Here is a 24,581-nt window from a genome sequence, read left to right as displayed (position 1 = left end):
AATTATTGATATTTTTCTATATATCTCTATTTTATTGTTTAAATTGTATCCTCTGTTTTTGTTCCACTGTTTCCCTTTCTGCTTTCTTTTGGATTATTTGAAAAAAAATTTTAGTATTCCATTTTAATTTATATATTGGGTAGTTTTTTATTCTATCAGTTAAATTTTGTTAGTGGTTGCTCTAGGGGTTGCAATTTATGCCCTTACTTTTCACCTACTTAGAATTAATACTTGACATTCTAAGTGCTATAAAGACACATCACTATTCCATAGGTTCCTTTATCCTTCCCCATTACGTTGTAATTGTCCTATATATCAAGATACATTAAAAGCTCCACCAGAAAATATGTTTTAAATTTTGATTTTGGGCAGCCCGGGTGGCTCCTGCCTTTGGCCCAGGGCGTGATCCTGGAGACCCGGGATCGGGTCCCATGTTGGGCTCCCTGCATGGAGCCTGCTTCTCCCTCTGCCTGTGTCTCTGCCTCTGTGTGTGTGTGTGTGTGTCTCTCATGAATAAATTTTTAACAAATCTTTAAAAAAATAAAATAAATTTTGCTTTTATACATTTTTTGTCATATCTATTTTAAGGAACTTAAGGGATAAAAATAATCTACTATATTTACTCATATATCTACCATTTCTGTTGTTCTTTATTGATTTCTGATGTTTTAAATTTTCCATTTCATTTCTGCCTGAGCTTCATTAGGCATCTATTTCTTTTAGAACAGATCTGTTGGTAACAATTCTCTTAGTTTTCTTTTTTTTTTCTTAGTTTTCTTTCATCTAAAAATGTCTTTTTCTCCTTAATTCCTGAAAGATATTTTTGTCTAGAAATAGAACTCTAAGTTGGTATTTCTTTTCTTTCAGCATTTAACATTGTTTCATTGCCCCCTGTCATCTATGGCTCCAAATGAGAAATCTGCCATCATTTGAATCATTGTTTTCCTATATATGATATGTCATTTTTCTATGGGTGCTTTCCAGTTTTTTTTTTCCTTTAGTTTTTAGTAGTTTGTGAATTTCTTTGCAGTTACCTTGTTTGGAGTTTGCTGAGTTTCATGACCCCATATATTTATATTTTTTGCCAAATACAGGAACCTTCTAACCATTAGTCATTCTAATCTTTTTTCTACATGATACTGTTTCTCCTCTCCTTCTTGAGACTTCAATGACATGAATGTTAGACCTTTTGGTATCAAACCACGGGTCTCTAAGACTTGGTTCAATTTTTTAAAAAAGATTTATTTATTTTAGAGAGAGAGAGCACACACAGGGGCAGAGGGAGAGGGAGAGAGTGTCTCAGGCAGATGCTCCGCGGAACAGGGAGCCTGACATGAGGCTCGATTTCATGACCCTGAGATTAGACTGTGCCAAAACCGAGAGTTTGAGACTTGATCAACTGCACTCCCAGGTAATCCAGACTTGGTTGAGTTTGACAATTTTTTCTACTGTTTAGATTGGAAAGTTTCTATTGATGTCACTTGAGTTTTGCTGTTTCCTCTATCATATCATTTCCATTTTGCTATTGAGCACGTCTAATAAGTTTTCATTGCAGTTATTCCATTCATATTCTAAAATATCTGGTTTTGATTCTCTAAAATAGTTTTAAGCATTCTTCTTCTCAAGGATAGTTTTACTGAATGTATATTGTTTCAGGTTGACAATAATTTTATTTCAGTTGAGTGTTTTACTCTTTTCTGGCTTCCACTGGTCCTAATTATTTTATTGCTTTGCTTATGATTTGTCTTCTCTGAATGGATACTTTTAATATCTTATTAGTCTTTGATACCATGCAATTTGATTATTTTGTGCTAAGTAGGCCATATTTTTTATCATATCAATTGGCATTTCTTAGTACTTCTGGACTGAGGATTGGTATCTTTAAATCTGAAAAATTCTCAGTTCTTTCTCATCTCTCTAATCTTTCTTTTTTTCCCTATTAAGCAGATGTGGTTTTTTTACATTTTTAAAATTTAAATTCAATTTGCCAACATGTAATATAACACCCAGTGCTCATCCCATCAAGTGCCCTCCTCAGTGCCTGTCACCCAGTTACCCCATCCCCCCACCCACCTCCCCTTCTGCAACTCTTTTTTTGTTTCCCAGAGTTAAGAGTCTCTCATGATTTGTCTCCCTCTCTAATTTTTCCCACTCAGTTCCCACTCATTATCCTTTATAATCCCTTTCACTATTTCTTATATTCCATGTATGAGTGAAACCATATGATGATTGTCCTTCTCCAACTGATTTATTTCACTCAGCATAATATCCTCCAGTTCCATCCACACTGAAGCAAATGGTGGGTATTAGTCTCTTCCAATGGCTGAGTAATATTCCATTGTGTGTGTGTGTGTATATATACATATACATACATACCACAGCTTCTTTATCCATTCATCTTTCGATGGACACCGAGGCTCCTTCTACAGTTTGGCTACTGTGGACATTGCTGCTATGAACATTGGGGTGCGGGTATCCCAGCATTTCACTACATCTGTATCTTTGGGGTAAATACCCAGTAGTGCAATTGCTGGGTCATAGGGTAGCTCTATTTTTAACTTCTTGAGGAACTTCCACACTGTTTTCCAGAGTGGCTGCACCAGCTTGCATTCCCACAGACAGTACAAGAGGGTTCCCCTTTCTCCACATCCTCTCCAACATTTGTTGTTTCCTGTCTTGTTAATTTTTGCCATTCTCACTGGTGTGAGGTGGTATCTCATTGTGGTTTTGATTTGTATTTCCCTGATGGCAAGTGATGCGGGCACTTCCTCATGTGCTTGTTGGCCATGTGTGTCTTCTTTGGGGAAATTTTTGTTCATGTTTTCTGCTCATTTCATGATTGTAATTTTTTGTTTCTTGGGTGTTGAGTTTGATAAGTTCTTTATAGATCTTTGATACTAGTCCTTTATCTGGTATGTCATTGGCAAATATCTTCTCCCATTCTGTAGGTTGTCTTTTCATTTTGTTGGCTGTTTCTTTTGCTAGGCAGAAAGAAGCTTTTTATCTTGATTAAGCCCCAATAATTCATTTTTGCTTTTGTTTCCCTTGCCTTCATAGATGCATCTTGCAAGAAATTACTGTGGCCAAGTTCAAAAAGGGTGTTGCCTGTGTTCTTCTCTAGGATTTTGATGGAATCTTGTCTCACATTTAGATCTTTCAACCATTTTGAGTTGATCTTTGTGGATAGTGTAAGAGAATGGTCTAGTTTCATTCTTCTGCACATGGCTGTCCAATTTTACACCACGTTTTGAAGACACTGTCCCTTTTCCAGTGGATATTCTTTCCTGCTTCATCAAATATTAGTTGACCATAGAGTTGAGGGCCCATTTCTGGGTTCTCTATTTGGTTCCATTGATCCATGTGTCTATTTTTGTGCCAGTACCATCCTGTCTTGATGATCACAGCTTTGTAATACAGCTTGAAATCTGGCATTGTGATGCCCCTGGCATTGTTTTTTTTTTTTTTTTCAATATTCCTCTGGCTATTTGGGGTCTTTTCTGATTCCATACAAATCTTAAGATTATTTGTTCCAACTCTGTGAAGAAAGTCCATGGTATTTTGATAGGGATTGCATGGAACATGTACATTGCCGTGGTAGCATAGACACTTTGACAATATTTATTCTTTCAATCCATGAGCATGGAATGTTTTTCCATCTCTTTGTGTCTTCCTCAGTTTCTTTCAGAAGTGTTCTGTAGTTTTGAGGGTATAGATCCTTTACCTCTTTGGTTAGGTTTATTCCTAGGTATCTTATGCTTTTGGGTGCAATTGTAAATGGGATTGACTCCTTAATTTCTCTTTCTTCCATCTCATTGTTAGTGTATAGAAATGCCACTGATTTCTGGGCATTGATTTTGTATCCTGCCACATTGCTGAATTGCTGTATGAGTTCTAGCAATCTTGGGGTGGAGTCTTTTGGGTTTTCTATGTACAGACAGTATCATGTCATCTTCAAAGAGAGAGAGTTGGACTTCTTCTCTGCCAATTGGGATGCCTTTTTTTCTTCTTTTTGTTGTCTGATTGCTGAGGCTAGGACTTCTAGTACTATGTTGAATAATAGTGTGAGAGAATGGACATCACTGTGGTGTTCCTGATCTTAGAGGAGAGGCTCTCAATGTTTCCTCATTGAGAATGATATTCGCTGTGGGCTTTTCATAAATGGCTTTTAAGACACTGAGGAATGTTCCCTCTATTCCTACACTTTGAAAATTTTTAATCAGAAATGGATGCTGTATTTTGTCAATTGCTTTCTCTGCATCTATTGAGAGGATCATATGGTTCTTGTTTTTTCTCCTGTTGATGTGACCTATCATGTTGATTATTTTATGAGTGTTGAACCACCCTTGCATCCTGGGGATAAATCCCTCTTGGTCATGGTGAATAATCCTCTTAATGTATTGTTGGGATTCTATTGGCTAGTATCTTGGTGAGAATTTTTGCATCCATGTTCATTAGGGGTATTGGCCTACAACTATCCTTTTTGGTGGGGTCTTTGTCTGGTTTTGGAATCAAGGTAATGCTGGCCTCATAAAATGAATTTGGAAGTATTCCCTCCATTTCTATCCTTCAAAACAGTTTTAGTAGAATAGGTATTATTTCTTCTTTAAATGTTTTATAGAATTCCCCTGGGAAACCAACTGTCCCTGGACTTTTGTGGCTTGGGAGGTTTTTGTTGACTGCTTCAATTTCCTCACTGGTTATTAGCCTGTTCAGGTTTTCTGTTTCTTCCTGTTTCAGTTTTGGTAATTTGTAGGTTTCCAGAAATGCATGCATTTCTAGATTGCCTAATTTGTTGGCATATAGGCTTGTATTGTGATATATTTCCCTCTTAGGACTGCTTTTGTTGTATCCCAAAGATTTTGAGCAGTTGTATTTTCATTCTCATTAGTTTCCATGAATCTTTTTAATTCTTCTCTAATTTACTGGCTGACCCATTCATCTTTTAGTAAGATGCTCTTTAACCTCCATGTGTTTGAGTTTCTTTCAAATTTCTTCTTGTGATTGAGTTCTAGTTTCAAAGCATTGTGGTCTGAAAATATGCAGGGGACAATCCCAGTCTTTTGGTATCAGTTGAGATCTGATTTGTGACCCAGTATATGGTCTATTCTGGAGAAAGTCCAATTTGCACTTGAGAAGAATGTGTATTCAGTTGCATTTGGATGGAATGTTCTGCATATTTCTGTGAAATGTATTTGGTCCAGTGCATCATTCAAGGCCCTTGTTTCTTTAGTGATGTTCTGCTTAGAAAATCTGTCATTTGCTGAAAGTGCCATTTTGAAGTCTCCTACTATTAGTATATTATTATATAAGTATCTCTTTACTTTGGTTATTAATTGATATACTTAACAGCTCCCACATTAGGGGCATAAATATTCATGATTGTTAGGTCTTCTTGTTGGATAGACCCTTTAAGTGTGATATAGTGTACCTCTTTATCTCTTACTACAGTCTTTGGTATAAGCTCTAATTTGTCTGATATGAGAACTGCTACCTCAGCTTTCTTTTGAGTACCATTTGAATGGTAAATGGTTCTCTACCCCTTCATTTTCAGGCTGGAGGTGTCCTTAGGTCTAAAATGAGTCTCTTGTAGAGAACATGTAGATGGTTCTTGCTTTTTTATCCAGTCTGATACCCTGTATCTTTTGATGAGATCATTTAGCCCATTCATGTTCAGAGTAATTATTGAAAGATATGAATTTAGTGTCATCATAATACCTATTCAGTCCCTGTTTTTGTGGATTGTTTCTTTGAGCTCCCTATTTCTTTTAGAGGATCCCTCTTAATATTTCTTGCAGAGCCAGTTTGGTGGTTACATATTCTTTCAGTTTCTGACTATCCTGGAAGCTCTTCATCATTCTTTCTACTCTGAATGACAGCCTTGCTGGATAAAGTATTCTTGGCTGCATGTTTTTCTCATTTTGTACCCTGTATATATCATGCCATCCCTTTCTGGCCTGCTAGGTCTCTGTGGAGAGGTCTGCTATTGATCTGACATTTCTCCCCATATAAGTTAAGAATCTCTTGTCTCAAGCTGCTTTAAAAATTTTCTCTTTATCTTTGAAATTTGCAAGTTTCACTATTAAATGTCCAGGTATTGAATGGTTTTTACTGATTTTTTGGGGGGAGGTCCTCTCTATCTCTTGGATCTGAATACCTGTTTCCTTCCCCAGATTAGGGAAGTTCTCAGCTATTATTTATTCAAACATACTTTGTTGTTCTCTCTCTCTCTCTCTCAGCCTCTTCTGGAATCCCAGTTAGGCATATATTCTTCTTTCTCAAGCTATCATTTATTTCCCTAAGCCTTTCCTCATGGGCTCTTAGTTGTTTTTCTTTTTCCCTCAGCTTCCTTCCTTTCTATCAACTTGTCCTCTATGTCACTCTTCCACTTCATTAACCCTAGCAGTTAGAGCATCAGTTTGGGTTGCATCTCAGTTAATCTATTTTTAATTTCAGCCTGTTTAGATATCAATTCTGCAGTAATAAAGTCTCTAGAGTCCTTCATGAGCCACCAGTAACTTTATAACTGTACTTCTGAATTGAATTTCTGACATCATATTTATTATTATTTTTTTATTTTTTATTTTATTTTATTTTTTTATGATAGTTATACAGAGAGAGAGAGAGAGAGAGAGGCAGAGACATAGGCAGAGGGGGAAGCAGGCTCCATGCACCGGGAGCCCGATGTGGGACTCGATCCCAGGGTCTCCAGGATCGTGCCCTGGGCCAAAGGCAGGCACCAAACCGCTGCGCCACCCAGGGATCCCCCTGACATCATATTTAAATCCAGATTCTGTAACTCTGTGGCAGAGAGTATTGCTTCCAGTTCTTTCTTTTGTGGTGAATTCTTCTTTATAGTCATTTTGTCCCATGCAGAGTGGCTGTATGAGTGGGCTGAATCAAAACTATCAACCATGACCTAAGTACAATACACCATAGATGATTGTGAAGAGGTCAGAGACCAAATAAAAGAAAAACAAGAACAGAGCAAAATAAAACAAAAAGTGAAAAAACAACTTTTAAAACAAAGTAGTAAAAATAAAAAAACAAAAACCAAAAACAAAATAAAAAAAATAAAAGCGAAAAGAGAAAAGGGGGGAGGAAGGGATGGTGGTGGCGAGGAAGTGGTAGTGGAGAGAGAATGTAGTCTCCTTGAGGTGTCCTAGAGGGTGATCCTCTTGTTCTGAGTGTATTTTGTTCTGTATGTTAGAAGATGCTCAATCCCAAATTTATATAAGCCAGCAATACTTATATAAAGACCCAACATGACCACAAAAACAGAAACAAGATAAAAGAGGGGGGCAGAATGGGAAGGAAGAGAGAACTCACAGAATGAACTAACATGGTGTTCCATTTGGTTCTGGGTGAATTTGGTCGTGCATTACAAGGTACTAACTTCCACCATTGTAAAACAAAATGAGACAGAAAAAAAAAACAAATACCCATATCTCATATATCTACCAAAATTAAATTGAATACACCGAAGGGAGTCCAGAAGTGAAAAATATATCTAAGACATGTAATTGTAGAAATATGAAAGTCAAAAAGGAAAAAAACTTAAAAATGAGTAGTTGGTAGTTAAGGTGGGAAAAGAAAAAATATTGGAAATTTTTAGCCTGATATAAAAACAAGTTGTAATGAAAAAAAAAAAAGGACCCTCTAGTTCTTTTTTTAAAGATTTTATTTATTTATTCATGAGAGACAGAGAGGGAGACAGAGAGAGAGAGAGGGAGAGAGAGAGAGAGAAAGAGAGGAGAGAGAGAGGCAGAGACACAGGCAGAGGGAAAAGCAGGCTCCATGCAGGGAGCCCAACGTGGGACTCGATCCCGGGTCTCCAGGATCACGCCCTGGGCTGAAGGCAGCTCTAAACGGCTGAGCCATGCTGGCTGCCCAACCCTCTAGTTCTATATACTATTTTCACTCAGTCCTGGAGCTTTCCAGTGCTGCTTGTTTAGTAAACTTCCATTTCCCTTGTTCTTCCAGCATTTGGTCTGCTGCACTGATTCTTAGGTGTTTGTGCCTGGGCAGAATTGTCCAGCCCCTTGCCTAGTGCTTGGCTCAGTATGAGCTGTTTATCCTGTGAGACCTTTGTTCCCTAGAGGCCCCACCTCTCCCAGGTACAATGTGGAACAAAGAGGAAAGAAAAAAAAAGGCCATGGTCAGATTTCCAGCTCTGGAGTCAAGATCTCCAGGAGTAACTAACCAGTCTCCCAGTCTACACGGGCTACATGCTCCTGGGGCAGGCCTGGTGCACTGATCCACTAATCTGCACAGCTTGCGGGGCGTCCAGCAGCAGGAAAGGTCTCGCTTTCCTGTACCCTCCCCACTTCTTGTGGTTCCAGGGGGAATGGAGGATCTCCGGCTTTGTCCTCTGGCGCCCTAGGATCCAGAACCCTGTGCCGCTGGACCCACACTCCCAGGCACTGCCTCTCTCGAAGGGAATGGAGGACAGCCACCTCCCTCTGCTGCCAGGCTCTAAAGTAACAGCAGCTCCAGAGCCAGTCCCTGTAACTGGCGGGCTTCTCCCAAATGCCCTGGAGGGCTGTGGCGCTCTAGCCCTTTACCGAGGGGGACCGGTGAGCAATCCCCCAGGCACCCCTCCTCTTATAGTGACTTCGGGAATCTTGATGCTTCCGCCCCTCCTGCGATTCTGCCCAATTTCCCTGCTAAGCCCTTTTCCATCAGGGAAAACTCAGGCATGGATTTTTAAAATTCCCACTTCTCCAGGGCTGTGCTTTTGGGCCCTGGAGGCTTTTGCTGCTCTGCTTTAGCCCTGCTAGTCATGGTTCCCCTACTTTAGTTCTTTTTAATTTTTTTCACCTTCATACCTTATTAGTAGTGAATACATTTCTTTCTGTAGCATTCCAGCTGTTCTCTCTTTACATCTCAGGTCAAATTCATAGGTGTTCAGGATGTTTTAAAAGTTATCTAGGTAAGTTTGTGGGACCAGATGAGCTGAGGACCCCTACTCTTCTGCCATCTTGCCCCCCATTCTAAACTTTATTTTGGAATTCTGGTTAGACATCTTGGATCTTCTCCACTGAATTTTACATTTCAATTTTCATTAGTTTTACCAAAGCTTATTATATAAAATTTAATATTTTAGCATTTATTTTTACATATTAAAAATTTTGAAATACAATCCACATACAGAAAACGGATTGAATAGAAAAATATATAGCTGGAAGATTTGTGACAAAACAGAGGTCTGTGTAATGACCTTAGAGATTTAGAAATGGAATATCATCAGAACTGCTGAATGCCACCCAAGCGCTCTCACAGTCACTATGTTTTTCCTTTCTGGGATAATCACTATCCTAAATCTTACAGTAATGAGTTTCTTGCTTTTATTTTTACTAATTGCCTTGCCATTTGGTAGATTCCTTTCTCCTTATGTCTTCCATTTATTTAAATCTATTAAAGATATTTTATATTTTGTCAACTTTAATACCTGATGTCCTTGCGGGAATGATTCTATTCTTTATTGTTTCTCCTGACTCCCATGGCATCTTGTTTCTTTGTGTGTTTTGTCATTTTTTACTGTGAGGTCAATTTTTTTCAGAATGTTATCTGTGGAAAATTTTCAAAGCCTGAATTGAGGCTTAATTTCTCCAGAAATTGTTGTGTTTACTTCTGCTTGGTGCTAGCCTTAATGTTTTTTGAACTACACAGGTGCTGGGACTCTGGGCCCCAAAGCCCATGTGAGTCAGTTCCTGATGACAAATTTTATTTTATTTTATTTTTTAAAAAGATTTTTTTTATTGGAGTTCAATTTGCCAACATATAGCATAATACCCAGTGCTCATCCCGCCAAGTGCCCCCCTCAGTGCCCATCACCCAGTCACCCCATCCCCCGCCCACCTCCCCTTCCACTACCCCTTGTTTATTTCCCAGAGTTAGGTGTCTCTCATGTTTTGTCACCATCTCTGATATTTTCACTCATTTTCTCTCCTTTCCCTTTATTCCCTTTCACTAATTTTTATATTCCCCAAATGAATGAGACCATATAATGTTTGTCCTTTTCTGATTGACTTATTTCACTCAGCATAATACCCTCCAGGTCCATCCACGTCGAAGCAAATGGTGGGTATTTGTCGTTTCTTTTTTTTTAAATTTTTTTTATTTTTATTTATTTATGATAGTCACACAGAGAGGGAGAGAGAGGCAGAGACACAGGCAGAGGGAGAAGCAGGCTCCATGCACCGGGAGCCCGACGTGGGACTCGATCCCGGGTCTCCAGGATCGCGCCCTGGGCCAAAGGCAGGCGCTAAACCGCTGCGCCACCCAGGGATCCCCTATTTGTCGTTTCTAATGGCTGAGTAATATTCCATGTATATATAGACCACATCTTCTTTATCCATTCATCTTTTGATGGACACTGAGGCTCCTTCCACAGTGTGGCTATTGTGGACATTGCTGCTATAAACATCGGGGTGCAGGTGTCCCAGCGTTTCACTGCATCTGTATCTTTGGGGTAAATCCCCAGCAGCGCAATTGCTGGGTCACCTGATGACAAATTTTAAAGACAGACTTTTCTCTCCTTTGAAGAACTAAAGCTCACATAGATTTCATTATTTTGGAAAAATTTTGAAGGTTCATGTTTTATGAAAAAATGATTATCAGATGTCCTACCTTGCACAGGCCCAAGGCCTTGTGTCCAAGTACCAGAGATCTAAATATCTAAATTAGTATATGTGCTTACAGAAGGTGAGATGTTAGAATTGGCTTATGCCTCTGGATTAGGTGATCTAGGACTACCCCATTCCTCTCAGGATTTCCCCTACTTCCATATAATCCAGCTATATCCTTAAAAAAAGTTTTAAAATTTTTACACAGCATTTTAGGTATTTTGTAACGTAATAGCTTTAGGATACCTTATTTACTATATTGTCAAAAGAGGAGTTAATTCATTTTTGAAAGTACACAGTCTTTGGGGGAAATAATTTTTTGGACCTTTTGCCCATGTCAAGGTAAAACAAAACTGTGATAATATGGCTAACTTATTCTTCATAATAATATACAAGATTTGTTTTATTCTCTTTTGTTGGAAGTGTATCTCTATAAAGAGGCCTCTGAAAAGTTAGGTTAGGAAAATGGACTTATTTATAACCATAAATTAAATAACTCTGCAAAAGCTGCATAGTATAGTATCTTATATATCACTGAATTTCATAACACAGTAGGGACGCCTGGGTGGCTCAGCAGTTAAGCGTCTGACTTCGGCTCAGGTTGTGATCCTGGAGTCCCGGGATTGAGTCCCGTGTTGGGCTCCCTGCATGGAGCCTGCTTCTCCCTCTGCCTATGTCTCTGCCTCTCTCTGTGTGTCTCTCATGAATAAAATCTTTAAAAAATAATACAGTAAATCTATCTAAATGTGTAAGTGTAATATATATAATATTTTACTGACCTTTAATAAATAGTTGATCCAACACCATTTTCTTGATGTAATGCCAATAATTCCACTATTGGGGAGATTTTCACTTATTCCCAGTCTTTTGAACTCAGTAAAACTCTTTATGTAAAGAACACCATTTATTAGAAAAAATATTCCATCCCGTGATACATTCACATCAGATATGCTGTGTCTTTCATCCTCAGTCAAAATGTTTGGAGGCACTCTGATTCTGATCCAAGTACGGAATGAATCATTTGTTTGAAAGGTTTCCATATCCGCTACCACAACAATATAAGAAGGAACACAAGCAATCCAGGTTGCCATTAACTGACTACCAGCTGGTGAAGAGATCGGTAAAAATCCAGGAATCTCAGGTATTGTCAACAACGGAAAGGTCTGCAGGAAAAGAAAATCTGCAATAAAGCAATCTTGAAAAGCCACTTGATTTCCTTTAATCTCCTTTAGCACATCTTCTGACGTCATTGGTACTGAAATACGCCAGGTCCTAAGAAAAAAACAGAAAACATAAAAATAAAATGGTCTCTCTCTCTTCTCTCCTCCATCTTGTACATTGTTGACATTTATTATCTTTAAAAATATTTTTTATTTTTATCAACATGAATCTGGGTTAAATTAAGTAGCACTAAAACACTACCTCTGCCCCATTTCTCCTCATTCTTCACTCTTGTTCCCAAAGGAAAACAATCTTGACTCTTACACCTTTTTCATCTGCATTGTGTCTCCAAATTCTTATGCTTCTCTCTTAATATATGATTTTTACTTATTATCTATTGGCTTCTTATATGACAGATGAAAATGTATTTCTCATAAAAATATAACTACCAATACATCTCTTCTCCCAGTATCACAGCATTTAGCTAAATCTATAGTGTTTACATTGTTTTACTATGTGAATATTGTTTACTACTGTGTCAGTTATTTTGCTATAATTACATTTTCTTTTTTTTTTTTTAAGATTTTATTTATTTATTCATGAGAGACAGAGAGAGAAAGAAGCAGAGACACAGGCAGAGGGAGAAGCAGGCTCCTTGCAGGGAGCCCCACGTGGGACTTGATCCCTGGTCTCCAGGATCACACCCTGGCCTGAAGGCGGCGCTAAACCGCTGAGCCACCCAGGCTGCCCCATACATTTTCATATATACATGTATATTCATATTTCTTCTAGAGTTCATCATTATTTCATTTTGAAAATCCGTTGTTTCCTAAGTGTTCCAAAAGATAATGTGGTGGCCCATAATTTTTTCCATGTTTTAAATGCAGAGATAATCTAGTACTTGTTTCACTGCATTACTTTTTGGGCTAAAGGCATCATTCACTGGATCCAGCACTTTGATCTTTCTTGTTTTGCTAAAGTACATTCTTCAGTACCTCTCTGTGAAAGTATATATGAACATAAATTTTTGAGACCCTGAATATCTGAAAATATTTTACACACCTGCTGGATAAATTCTCTAGGCAGAGAATTCAGAAATAATGTATCCCTTTTTTTCTTAGTATTCTCTTTTTTTTAAATTTTTTTTATTCATTTATGATAGTCACAGAGAGAGAGAGAGAGAGAGAGAGAGAGAGGCAGAGACCTAGGCAGAGGGAGAAGCAGGCTCCATACACCGGGAGCCCAATGTGGGATTCGATCCCGGGTCTCCAGGATGGTGCCCTGGGCCAAAGGCAGGCGCCAAACTGCTGCACCACCCAGGGATCCCTTTTCTTAGTATTCTAAAATTTGACAGGGTTAAGTTTATCTTTTGAGTGGATATACAGAGGAATTCATGAAAATAAGCATTCTCCCATGTATCTTGGAAACTATGAAAAATTCTAGGGAGTTTCTCATCAGGGCAATCCAGGAGACATCAGGTTGTAGATGTTCAGTAAATGTCTCCTGAGTTTCCTATTTCCTCAATGTATACATACTTGGGTGACGGCATTTTGCCCACTCAGAATGTGGTCCTGGCAGGGCAGGGGGACCCATGTTGGGGCAGTTGTAGGGTTGTCACCACACCTCTATACCCTAAACCATGCCACCATGAAACTCAGTGCAACTACTGCTTTATGCAAGCCACACTACTGACTCTATAACATCGGTTTCAAGTACAATTTCTACAATCATCAGTACCATTTTTTTACACTGTCCACTGGCTATATGATAATCTCATATATGTGTAGCCACATTATAATGAGGTATTGGTGACTCTTCTTTTTGTTTTGTTTTTTTTTTTATTTATGATAGGCACGCAGTGAGAGAGAGAGAGAGAGAGGCAGAGACACAGGCAGAGGGAGAAGCAGGCTCCATGCACCGGGAGCCCGACGTGGGATTCGATCCCGGGTCTCCGGGATCACGCCCTGGGCCAAAGGCAGGCGCTAAACCGCTGCGCCACCCAGGGATCCCTGACTCTTCTTTTTGGATGGAGATCTATTTATCTACAAGGCTTAGAAAGGAGCCAGCACTCAAGGCCTGGTCAGGGCATACCGACCATTTCAATATTCCATGTCTATCATTTTGGTTTCAAGTGTTGATTTTTTTTTAATGATTATACACTTTTCAAAATTATTTTCTTGGGAAGCCTGGGTGGCTCAGCGGTTGAGTGTCTGCCTTTGGCTCAGGGTGTGATCCTGGGTCTGGGGATCGAGTTCCTCATAGGGCTCCCTGTGAGGAGCCTGCTTCTCCCTCTGCCTACATCTCTGCCTCTCCCTCTGTGTCTCTCATGAGTAAATAAAATCTTTAAAAAATTATTTTGTTACTTCTTTCCCATTTTATAACATCTTAGTTTTCTTTTACATATATAATATCTTCTCTTATTTCTGTGAAGATGTTATTTATGCTTTTTTGTGATCTTTTCTTTTGCTCCCTGCTATGTTTTGTTTCCTCTGAGTTCTATTGTTCTCTCTATTGATTTAGGTGTCTGATGTTCATGTTGGAAGCTTTCTGTAATTCTGATAGTTTCTGGATTTCCTTTAATATTTAAGAGGGAAGTTGTAACAAGTTGTGTCTCAGTTCGGAGGGATACTTCTCACCCTTCTTGTACTCCATCATGCTTCTCCCCTTCTGACTCCAAACTTCTTTTAAGTAGGTCTGATAAGCTAATCAAAGAAAAATCCTCTTCTCTCTTGCCAGGAGGATATACACTAAGTTTCCATATTCAGGGAGCAGAGCTGGAGGAAAGAACTGAAGGCACACCAGAGGGTTCCCATCACTTTAGAATTCCCTCTGCAAGCCCTTAATAAATACAATTTCATGTTTTACTAAGTCAGTTACCACTTCTTTATCTCCTTTTACCTTCTGTTCTTGCTTCCCTTCCCATTGGTTCTCCTTGTAGGCTTACAACTACCTTAGTGAGATAATGGGAGAGAATAGAGATAAATAAATACATTTAATCTGCCATGTTTAGTTTATCTCATTTAATCTGAATTTTATTAAGTCATGTTCTGCTTAGAAACTCAGTGGCCCCTTAATTATATCTAAGAAAAAATTCAAGCTATTCCAAATTATTTTCAGGGCATCTCTATATTTTTTCCTATTCAATTTCACTTGCCATATTTTATTTCAGATGTGTTCTTCCTGTTTGCCCACCAAAGCTGTGCTCTTCATCTCTCTTGGAGTGCTGATTTCATCTTCCTTGTGTTTATTTCACTGCCTTTTAATTCTTCCCAGAACTCTCTTCTATTTTGCTTTCTTGCTTTTTTCTTTTTTTGCTTTCTTGTTTTACCACAAAAATGTATCTTTAATAAGGACAATCTTTTCTAAACTCAGACTAGTCAATCATGTGAATGGTATTTTATGGCATCCAAGGCAATTTTTAAAAAAAAAAACTAAACCTCTAATATTCTCTCCATATGCATGTTTTCTTTATGTTTCTATTAAAATACCACTTATTTAATAATTTTATTATGAATTTATCATATATACAAGAGTATATGACATACACATACATTTAAAGAATAATACTAAGATGAACATCTGTGTACTAATCACCTAGATCAAGAATCAGAATGTTACCAATACCTTAGAAATGTCCTATGCCTCTCCTCCCATCCCCACCTGCTTACACATAATCACTGGCCTGATTTTGTTTGCATTTGTATTTATATTCCTGTGCTTTTTAAAAAACTAGTTTTGCCATAAAATGTCTTATTAAACAATATGCAACTGCATGGAGAAATAGAAAAATCTACTATATAGTTAGAGATTCAAAACTGCTCTTTTAGTAATTGACAGATCCAGCAGGCAGAAAATCAGTAAGGACATAATTGAATTGAACAGCACCATCAATCAAGTGTATCCAATTGACATTTAAAGATTATCTCTTCCAACAACAGCAGAATACACATTCTTCTCAAGTTCATATGGAACACTGACCATGACACATCATATCCTGGGTCATAAAATACATTTTAAGAAATTTTAAAAAATAGGGGTCCCTGGGTGGCGCAGCGGTTTGGAGCCTGCCTTTGGCCCAGGGCGCCATCCTGGAGACCTGGGATCGAATCCCATGTTGGGCTCCTGGTGCATGGAGCCTGCTTCTCCTCTGCCTGTGTCTCTGCCTCTCTCTCTCTCTCTCTCTGTGTGACTATCATAAATAAATAAAAAAAAGAAATTTTAAAAAATATAAAGTATGCTCTTAAAATACAATGTAATTAAGCTAAGAATCAATAATAGAAAGATAGCTGGAAACCCCCCCAGAGATTTGGAGATTAAACACTTCTAAATAACACATTAGTTAAGGAAGAAATCACAACTGAAGGTAAAAAATATTTTAAACAAAAAGAAAATGAAAAATGTTTTGAACAAATGAAAAAATAAAACAATAAAATTTGAGGGCTGCAGTGAAAGCAAGGCTTAGAGGGAAATGTATGGCATCAATGCATATATTAGAAAAGAAGAAAGATCTAAAGTCAATACTCTAAGCTTCCACCTTGGAAAACTAGAGGAAAAAAAAAGCGATACAAACCTAAAGGAAACAGAAAAAAAAATTGCAGCAGAAATCAGTAAACTGAAAACAGAAGAATAGTAGAGAAAACCAGATGCCTTAATACCAAAACCAGATAAATACATTACCGGTAGAGTTGCAGACCTTTTGAATTCAACAATGTATAAAAAGAATTATATACCATGACCAAACAGGGTTTATTCGAGTTATGCGTGTCGGGTTCAGCATTAAAAATCTATTAATATGATCCATCATATAAAAGATTTAAAAAGAAAAAAAGCATATAATTACATCAACAGATGCAAAAAAGCATTTGACAGAATCTGACACCCATTCGTGATAAAAGCTCTCAGATAACAAGCAATGGAGGGAAACTCCTTCAACTTGATAAAGGAGCACCTATAAAAAACCATACAAAATACTTAATAGTGAGAAATTAGATCCATTTCTCCTATGAACAAAAGCGAAGATGTCTCCTCTTACCACTCCTATTCAGTATCACACTGATAGTATCTTACTATCTACCATAGTAAGATAAAAAAATAAAACAAAAGGCATACATGATTGAGAAAGAAGTAACAAAATGTTCTTTATTTGCAGATGACATGATTATCTATGCAGAAAAAATTTCTGAGAACAAAGAACACATTTAAAAAATCCTGGAACTAATAAGTAATTGTAGCAAGGTTGCAGGATACAAGGTTAATATACGAAAGTCAATTCTTTTGCTTTACAAAACTAGTTAACTGACATAAATGTATTATTAAACAATATTTTTTTTAATTTTTCAGGTTTGTACCTTATATAGATGGAATCATACTGTATTTTTCTTCCATGACTTGCCTTTTTCATTCAATGTTATGTTTGTGAAATTCACTCATGTTGATTTGTATTGCTGTGTTTGATTCATTTTTACTGCTGTATAATGCATATATTCTATAGCATAACTATAAGATGCCTACCCATCTCTCCATGAAATGGAAATTAGAATTTCAGGGGTTTTTTTTGTTATTAGAAACAATTCTGGTACAAATACACACATCTCCTGGTGCACTTGTGCATGGATTTCTGTAGAATATATGCTGCTATTGAATTGCTGAACTATTGGTATGGGCATCTTTAACTTTGCAGGATAATGTAAAATTACCTTTCAAATTGGTTGTGCAATATAAGTGTTCCCATTGTTGCAATGTGCTATATGTATATGGCCAGCCCTAGATGATAAACTAAGAAAATATTTCAAAATGCAGTGAGAAAATTAATGTAATTAAATTGTTACACTAGGAAATATTCACTTAATGCAAAGAAAACAATAGAGGAACAGAGGAAGAAAAAATACAGGAGAAATAAATAAAATGGCAGATATAGAATCAACTGTATCAATAACAACATTAAATATGAGTATACTAAATAGTCTAACCAAATGGCAGGGATTATCAGACTGATAACAAAATAAGTTCCAACTATATGGTGTCTATAGGAGATACAGTTAAGATTAAAAAGTACAAATACATTGAGGGGCACTTGGGTGGCTCAGTCAGTTAAGCACTTAACTTCAGCTCAGGTCATGATCTCAGGGTGCTGGAATTAAGCCCTACGTTGGGCTACCTGCTCAGCGGGGAGTGTGCTTCTCCTTCTCCCTTTGCCCTTCCCCCTGTTTGTGCTCTCTCTCTTTCTCAAATAAATAAACAAATAAGTAAAATCTTAAAAGAATACAGGAATATTGAAAGTAAAGGGCAGAAAAATATGTTATGCAAAAGCAACCAGAGAAAGCTGGACTGGCTATAGTAATATTAGAGATGATAACCTTAAAGCAAAAACAATACAAAATAAAGAAGAACATTTTCTAATGTCAAGATACTCTGTCATTCATCAGGAAAGTATAATAATTACAAACATATTCATCTGACAACAGAGACCCCAAACACATGAAGTAAAACCTGACAGAATGAAGGGGAGAAATAGACAATTTAACAACAATAGTTGGAGACTTTGATATACCACTTTCAATAATGGATAGAACAACAAGCAAAACATCAACAAGGATATAGAACACTTAAACAGCACTCTATACCAACTAGACCTAACAGACATCTATAGGACATTCCACCCAACAACAGCAGACTATACATTCTTCATAAGTGGACAAGGAAAATCCTCCAGGACAGGCTATATATTAAGCCATAAGATAAACCTCAATACATATAAAAGAACTGAAATCACACAAATATTTTCTCGGACAACAAAGAAATGAAATTAGATGTCATATGGCTCACAATTTCAATCCTAGGTATACACCCAGGAGAAATAAAAACATTATGTCTAGGGATGCCTGGGTGGCTCAGCAGTTGAGCGTTTGCCTTTGGCTCAGGGCATGATCCTAGCTCGGAGATTGAGTCCTGCATTAGGTCCTGCCTGCTTCTCCCTCTGCCTATGTCTGTGCCCCTCTCTGTCTCTCATGAATAAATAAATAAAATCTTAAAAAAAAAACCCATTATGTCTACACAAAGACTTGTAAATAAAAGTTCACAGTAGCTTTATTCATAATAGTCCAAAAGTACACACAACCAAAATGTCCATCAACTGAAGAACAGTTTTTTTTTTAAAGTTGGTATATCCATATAATGGAATATTATTTGGCAATTTTTATTCCTTTTTAGGAATGAATACTGAAACATGCTACAACATGGATGAACCCTGAAAACATTATGCTGAAAGAAGCCAGTTGCAAAAGACCATATATTGTATGATTCTCTTGATATGAAACATTCGGAATAGGCAAATCCATAGAGACAGGAAATAGATGAGTAGGACCAAGGGCTGGGAGGAGGAGGGAATAAGGTTTCTTTTTGAGGTGATAGAAATGTTCTAGATTTAAACAGTAGTGATAGTTATACAACTCTGTAAATCTACTGAAACCCATTAAATTGTACACTTTAAAAGGGCGAATCGTGTTTATGAAGTTCCATAAAGATATAACAATAGAGAAGAAACAAATGATACCTATAACCTTCCTACTTGCCTGCTAAGTCAGACAAGCCTTTAGTTGTTTTTTTTTTTAATTTTTTAAAAAATTTTTATTTATTTATGATAGTCACAGAGAGAGAGAGAGAGAGTTTTTTTTTTTTTTTAAGATTTTATTTATTTATTCATGAGCGACACAGAGAGAGAGAGAGAGAGAGAGAGGCAGAGACACAGGCAGAGGGAGAAGCAGCAGGCTCCATGCAGGGAGCCCGACGTGGGACTCAATCCCGGGTCTCCAGGATCACGTCCTGGGCTGCAGTCGGCGCCAAACCGCTGCGCCACCGGGGCTGCCCTAGTCGGTTTTATAATGACTGTTTCTCCTACCTCCCCATCTCCCAAGGTTTTATAAAATCAGCAGGAATTTTAGCCTCAGATTATTATGATTATTTAAAAAACATCTCCTCTTTCTGAAGGTCACCCTTTACTTTACCCATGGATTCAACTTCTTTGCATGTCCTGAAATGTGTCTGCTTTCTCAGGTCTCTGCTTGAAAGCTTTTGTATATGCAGCCTCTCTGTTTGGAATGCTCTCCCAATTGGCTTTTATTTCTTTTCAAGCATGCAGATGTCACCTCTTTAAAGAAGTCCTCCTTGATTCCCTTTTATCTAAGACTTTGTTGGTGCACACTCTCTTCCATTTCATCTGGGTTCACCTCTATCGTAACATTTATCTATCTCCCCAACTAAGGGAAGGTTATTGAGGGTAGGAATTGTATCTTTTAAGTTATAATCACCTTGCCCTGTGCCTAGTTGTAACAGAGTAAGAAAGGCTGTCTTAACCCTATAATCATTTACTAATTTAATAGTAACAGATTTTATCTTTCAGGTGGAATTTGTTTTGTGTATGTGTGTGTACTGACAGTGGTAATGATTGTAGCATCAGTTACACCAATATGGTTCATTTTTCTGAACTGGCAGGAAACATTTTGAGATATTTCTAGGATTTGCTGACATCCTGAATGAGGCTCTTGAACTGAAGTTTAGATGTTAATACCATTTGTAAAACTATAATCTAAGTTGATAACTAGTTCTGATTATTACAATTTTTTTGTGTATCATGAAAGAAGCTACTTGGAAACTACATATAAGATATTATATGGAATTCCACTAGGGTTTTAAAATTTCTTTTACTTTAAATTTCTGACAGTTATTTTATAAATTTAAAAAATAAAGTTTATATATGAAAATTTAAAATTAAATACCCATTCTTCATTTTATCATGTGGAAAATAAACTTTTCTCTTCAGAGTTGTGTATATGATAGGCTTCTGTCCCAAAGTGGCCAACTGCCTGCTAAGTATTAAGGAATACTGTAAAAAAAAAAAAAATCATTTTTTCACTTTCTGTAGACAAAATTATTTTGAAATTAAATCATGATATATTTAATTTGTTATTTTAGCTAAGACATGATTTATATTTATACATTTACCACATTTTCAGGATCAGTTTTTTTTTAATCATATAGCTTCTTCCCTGTTGAACTTTATGAATCATAAAGAAGGTATAATATCATTTCCAACATGTTGAAAACACTATACATAATCAGATTCCTGAATGAACTGAGATTATGGGGACCTTTAAATAAATATCCTCATGTTTTAATTTTAATGAAATAAGTAATGGAGTTTCTAAAACTAATCTGTTAGAATTATGTCTATATGGATCTGACTTCAAAGCAACATATTCTTTCTTTTTTTAAAAAAATATTTTATTTATTTGGGAGAGAGAATGAGCAGGGGGAGGGGCAGAGAGAGAGAGAGAGAGGGCGGAGCAGACTCCCCGCTGAGTTGAATGCAGAGCAGCGGGGACCTTACTGGGGCCCCACACGGGGATCCACTAGGGGATCCACCCCCGGGATCCATGTGAGGCTCCATTCCAGGACTCTGAGATTATGACCTGAATCCAAGTCAGACACTTAATCAGCTGAGCCACCCAGGGGCTCCCAACATATTCTTTCAAGGTAGGTTTCAAATGATATCTGGAGGCTTTAACAAAAATTCTTAGTATAACAATGGATCTGACATCTTTCCTTTTTTTTTTTTTTAAGATTTTATTTATTTATTCATGAGAGACAGACAGAGAGAGAGAGAGAGAGAGAGAGAGAAGCAGAGACACAGGCAGAGGGAGAAGCAGGCTCCATGCAGGGAGCCAAACATGGGACTCGATCCAGGGTCTTCAAGATCACGCCCTGGACTGAAGGCAGTGCTAAACCGCTGAGCCACCAGGGCTGCCCTCCTCTTCTCCTCTTTTTCTTTTTCTTTCTTTCTTTCTTTCTTTCTTTCTTTCTTTCTTTCTTTCTTTCTTTCTTTCTTTCTTTCTTTCTTTCTTTTTTTAATGCTATTTAAGGAGAAGTTGAATTGACTGGAATTTTTCCTAATTGGTATTTTTGGAATAGAGACAATGGTGTCATTATGGGGAATCCTTAGAATAAAAAATCAGATGAGGGCCAGTCTAAAATTCCATGGCTTCTGGGGCATCTGGGTGGCTCAGATAATTGCGGGTCAGACTCTTGATTTTGGCTCAGGTCATGATCTCAGAGTCATGAGATCCAGGCTAGGGTGCACTCCATGCTCAGCATGGACTCTGCTTGAGATTCTCTCTCCCTCTCTGAGTCTCTGCCCCCTTGTTCTGCTCATGTGCTTTCTCTCTCTCTCTCTCTCTCTCTCTCTCTCTCAAAATAAATAAATAAAAATCTTTAATTAAAATAATGTAAAAAAAAAATTCCATGGCTTTCTTCTGCCCCAATTCTCCAATAAAGTTCCAGTAAATTTCCTAGAAATGTCAACCATCAACAAAGGAGCCTTTGAGATTGCCATGATAAGTGTCAGAGTATATTCATTGGGACTATGGGATTATCTAATAACCTAATTTTGGGAGTGAATGTGGTTAGGTAAGACCTCCCTGAAGAATATACATTTATTGATTTTGATAAAGAAGTATACGTTTGCCTGGTATATAAAAAATAACGGATATTTTAAATTTTATTTCTGAAAATCTTATTCACTATTCAGAATTTAAAATACAACTATCTTTCATATAACTGCAAAGGAAAGGAATAAATGTAGCATAGCATAAGACAGGAAGAAAATATAGTAAGTGATGTATACCAACAAAATAATAGAAAAGAGGATAGGTTAAGAAAAGGTTAACGCAATCATACAAACAAGCTTAAAAATGTTTTTCTGTTAAGAGGATAATTCATTGTCATTAAAGATAATTTTATTAGATGGCAAAATTTAAAACATAGGTTATAAAAATTAAAAACACATTTAATATATTTCTAGAATTTACCAAATGTAGGCTACTGTTATGTATCCATGTTTTATAACTAGAGGTCTATATAAACATGATTTTTAATGTTAGCATAATAATCCATTGAGTGAATTATCATCTATTTAACATACTCCCCTACTGGATATTTAGGTAATTTTAGGTTTTCACTATTATAAATATTATTGCCATGGATATCATCAGATGTAGTCTTTCCCAGTAAGAACTATTTCTTTAATCTTAGATTCTTGGAAATGTGATTACTGGGTCAAATGCTATGAACACTTAAGAAATAATTGATACATATTATTGAAACAATTTCTAAACGGATGGTGCCAGTTTATTTTATTATTAGTAATCTATGACAGAACAACTTTTACTTATGCAGATGTCAAACTCTATTATTATTTTAAAAAGTATTTTTCTAGTTATAACATCAATATATGGTTATGGAAACTTAAAATACTTTTTGTTTATCTCACCTGTTTTTTCAGCAGCATTTGATACATTGGACCAATCTTCCCCTTTGAAACACTCTTACTTTGCTTCCGTGTTACCATTTGCTCCTTGCTCTATTAGAGATCTCCAGAGCTTGGTCCTACATTCTCTTCCTGTCAGTACCCTTCTCATAGTACATTTTCTTCCTAGGTAATCTCATTCAATCATATGGCCTCAAGTATCATTCAATTCCTATAAAACTGCTCAAATTGTTTGGCCCAGATCCCAAATTTTATATCTAGTTCATGATCTGTATACCTAACTAGACTTTTAACAGTGATTTTGCTTGTCTTAGAAACACTTCAAATCAATATGTACAAAACTGCACTGCTGCCTCAGGGCTCTGCCTTCTAAGCCTGCATTTGTAAATATTTGTTGAATGAATAAAGAAGAAAAAAATCTTACCACCCAGAAGAGAGTATAGTTCTTTCAGAATATAGCTATGAGAAGAGCATTCTGTATAGAATGAACAACAGTTACAAAGGCTCTGAGGGAGGAGAGGAATTATTATGGCTGAGGAATTGAAAGGAAGATAATGGCTAGAATCTAGTAAGAAAGAAATAGTACAGGAAAAGGTTAGATAAAATATAGACAGAAATCACACCATGCTAAACGTTGTCGGTCCTGGAAAATAGTTTGGATTTTATTCTTAGTACCATAGGCAAATGCTAAAGACATTTTAAAATATAACTATTTTATTTTGAAATAGTTTGACTCACAAGAATTGAGTCAGCTATTCCCAATGACAGCAGCTTATATAATCTTAGTGCATGTCAAAACCAGGAAATTGATGATGATATAACACTATTAACTTCGGTACGAACCTTATTATGATTTCATCATTCTTTTTTTTTTTTTTTTTTACAAGTGCTCCTTTTGCATAGTTCTGTGAAATTTTATCACATGTCTAGTTTTATGTAACCATCACAATATAGAGCTGTTATAGAATACGGATTATGGAACTGTTCAATCACAAATAAGAAACTCCCTCAAAAAAAAAAGAAAAGAAAAAGAAAAAGAAACTCCCTCATGTTAACCTTTAAAAGTCACAACTGCCTGCTAACTCTAACTTCTGGCAACCACTTCTCTGTTTTAAATGACTGCAATTTTGTCACCTCTAAAATCTCCTATAAATGGAATCATACAGTATGCAACACTTAAAATTGGCTTTTTAACTCAGCATCTATCCAAGTTGTTAGGTATATCAATAGTGCATTCTTTAAACATGAAAGATATAACTATAAAATCCTTAGAAGAAAACAAACATTGAATCTGGCATTGATTTCTTAGATATGACTCCAAAGGCACAGGCAACTAAAGGAAAAACTGACAAATTGGACTTCATTATACAAATAGCCAAAAAGCACACAAAAGGATACTCAACATCCCTAATCATTACAGAAATGCAAATTAAAACCATGGTGATATACAACTTCACCTCCGTTAGGATAGCTAT

At 36.8% G+C, this 24,581-nt stretch overlaps 1 protein-coding gene across 5 annotated transcripts in view; it reads right to left on the bottom strand.

Annotated features, from left to right (window-relative positions):
* The window catches only part of CATSPERE (catsper channel auxiliary subunit epsilon), a 199,070-nt gene that overhangs the window by 82,558 nt on the left and 91,931 nt on the right, over positions 1 to 24,581 (bottom strand). For 4 of the 5 annotated variants that reach the window (XM_038542747.1, XM_038542744.1, XM_038542743.1 and 1 more), the window contains exons 8-9: positions 20,561 to 20,667; positions 11,405 to 11,897 (exon numbers count right to left, since the gene is read on the bottom strand). In XM_038542747.1, the coding sequence (XP_038398675.1) occupies positions 11,405 to 11,897; positions 20,561 to 20,667 (600 nt within the window). The remainder of the gene's footprint in view (positions 1 to 11,404; positions 11,898 to 20,560; positions 20,668 to 24,581) is intronic. The other variant, XM_038542746.1, reaches the window with a different exon arrangement.

This window comes from Canis lupus, chromosome 7 (genome assembly GCF_011100685.1).
Source record: "Canis lupus familiaris isolate Mischka breed German Shepherd chromosome 7, alternate assembly UU_Cfam_GSD_1.0, whole genome shotgun sequence".
Taxonomy (NCBI): Eukaryota; Metazoa; Chordata; class Mammalia; order Carnivora; family Canidae; genus Canis; species Canis lupus.
The sequence above is the reverse complement of the archived record's forward strand: the minus strand, read 5'-3'. Positions and strand labels throughout refer to the sequence as shown.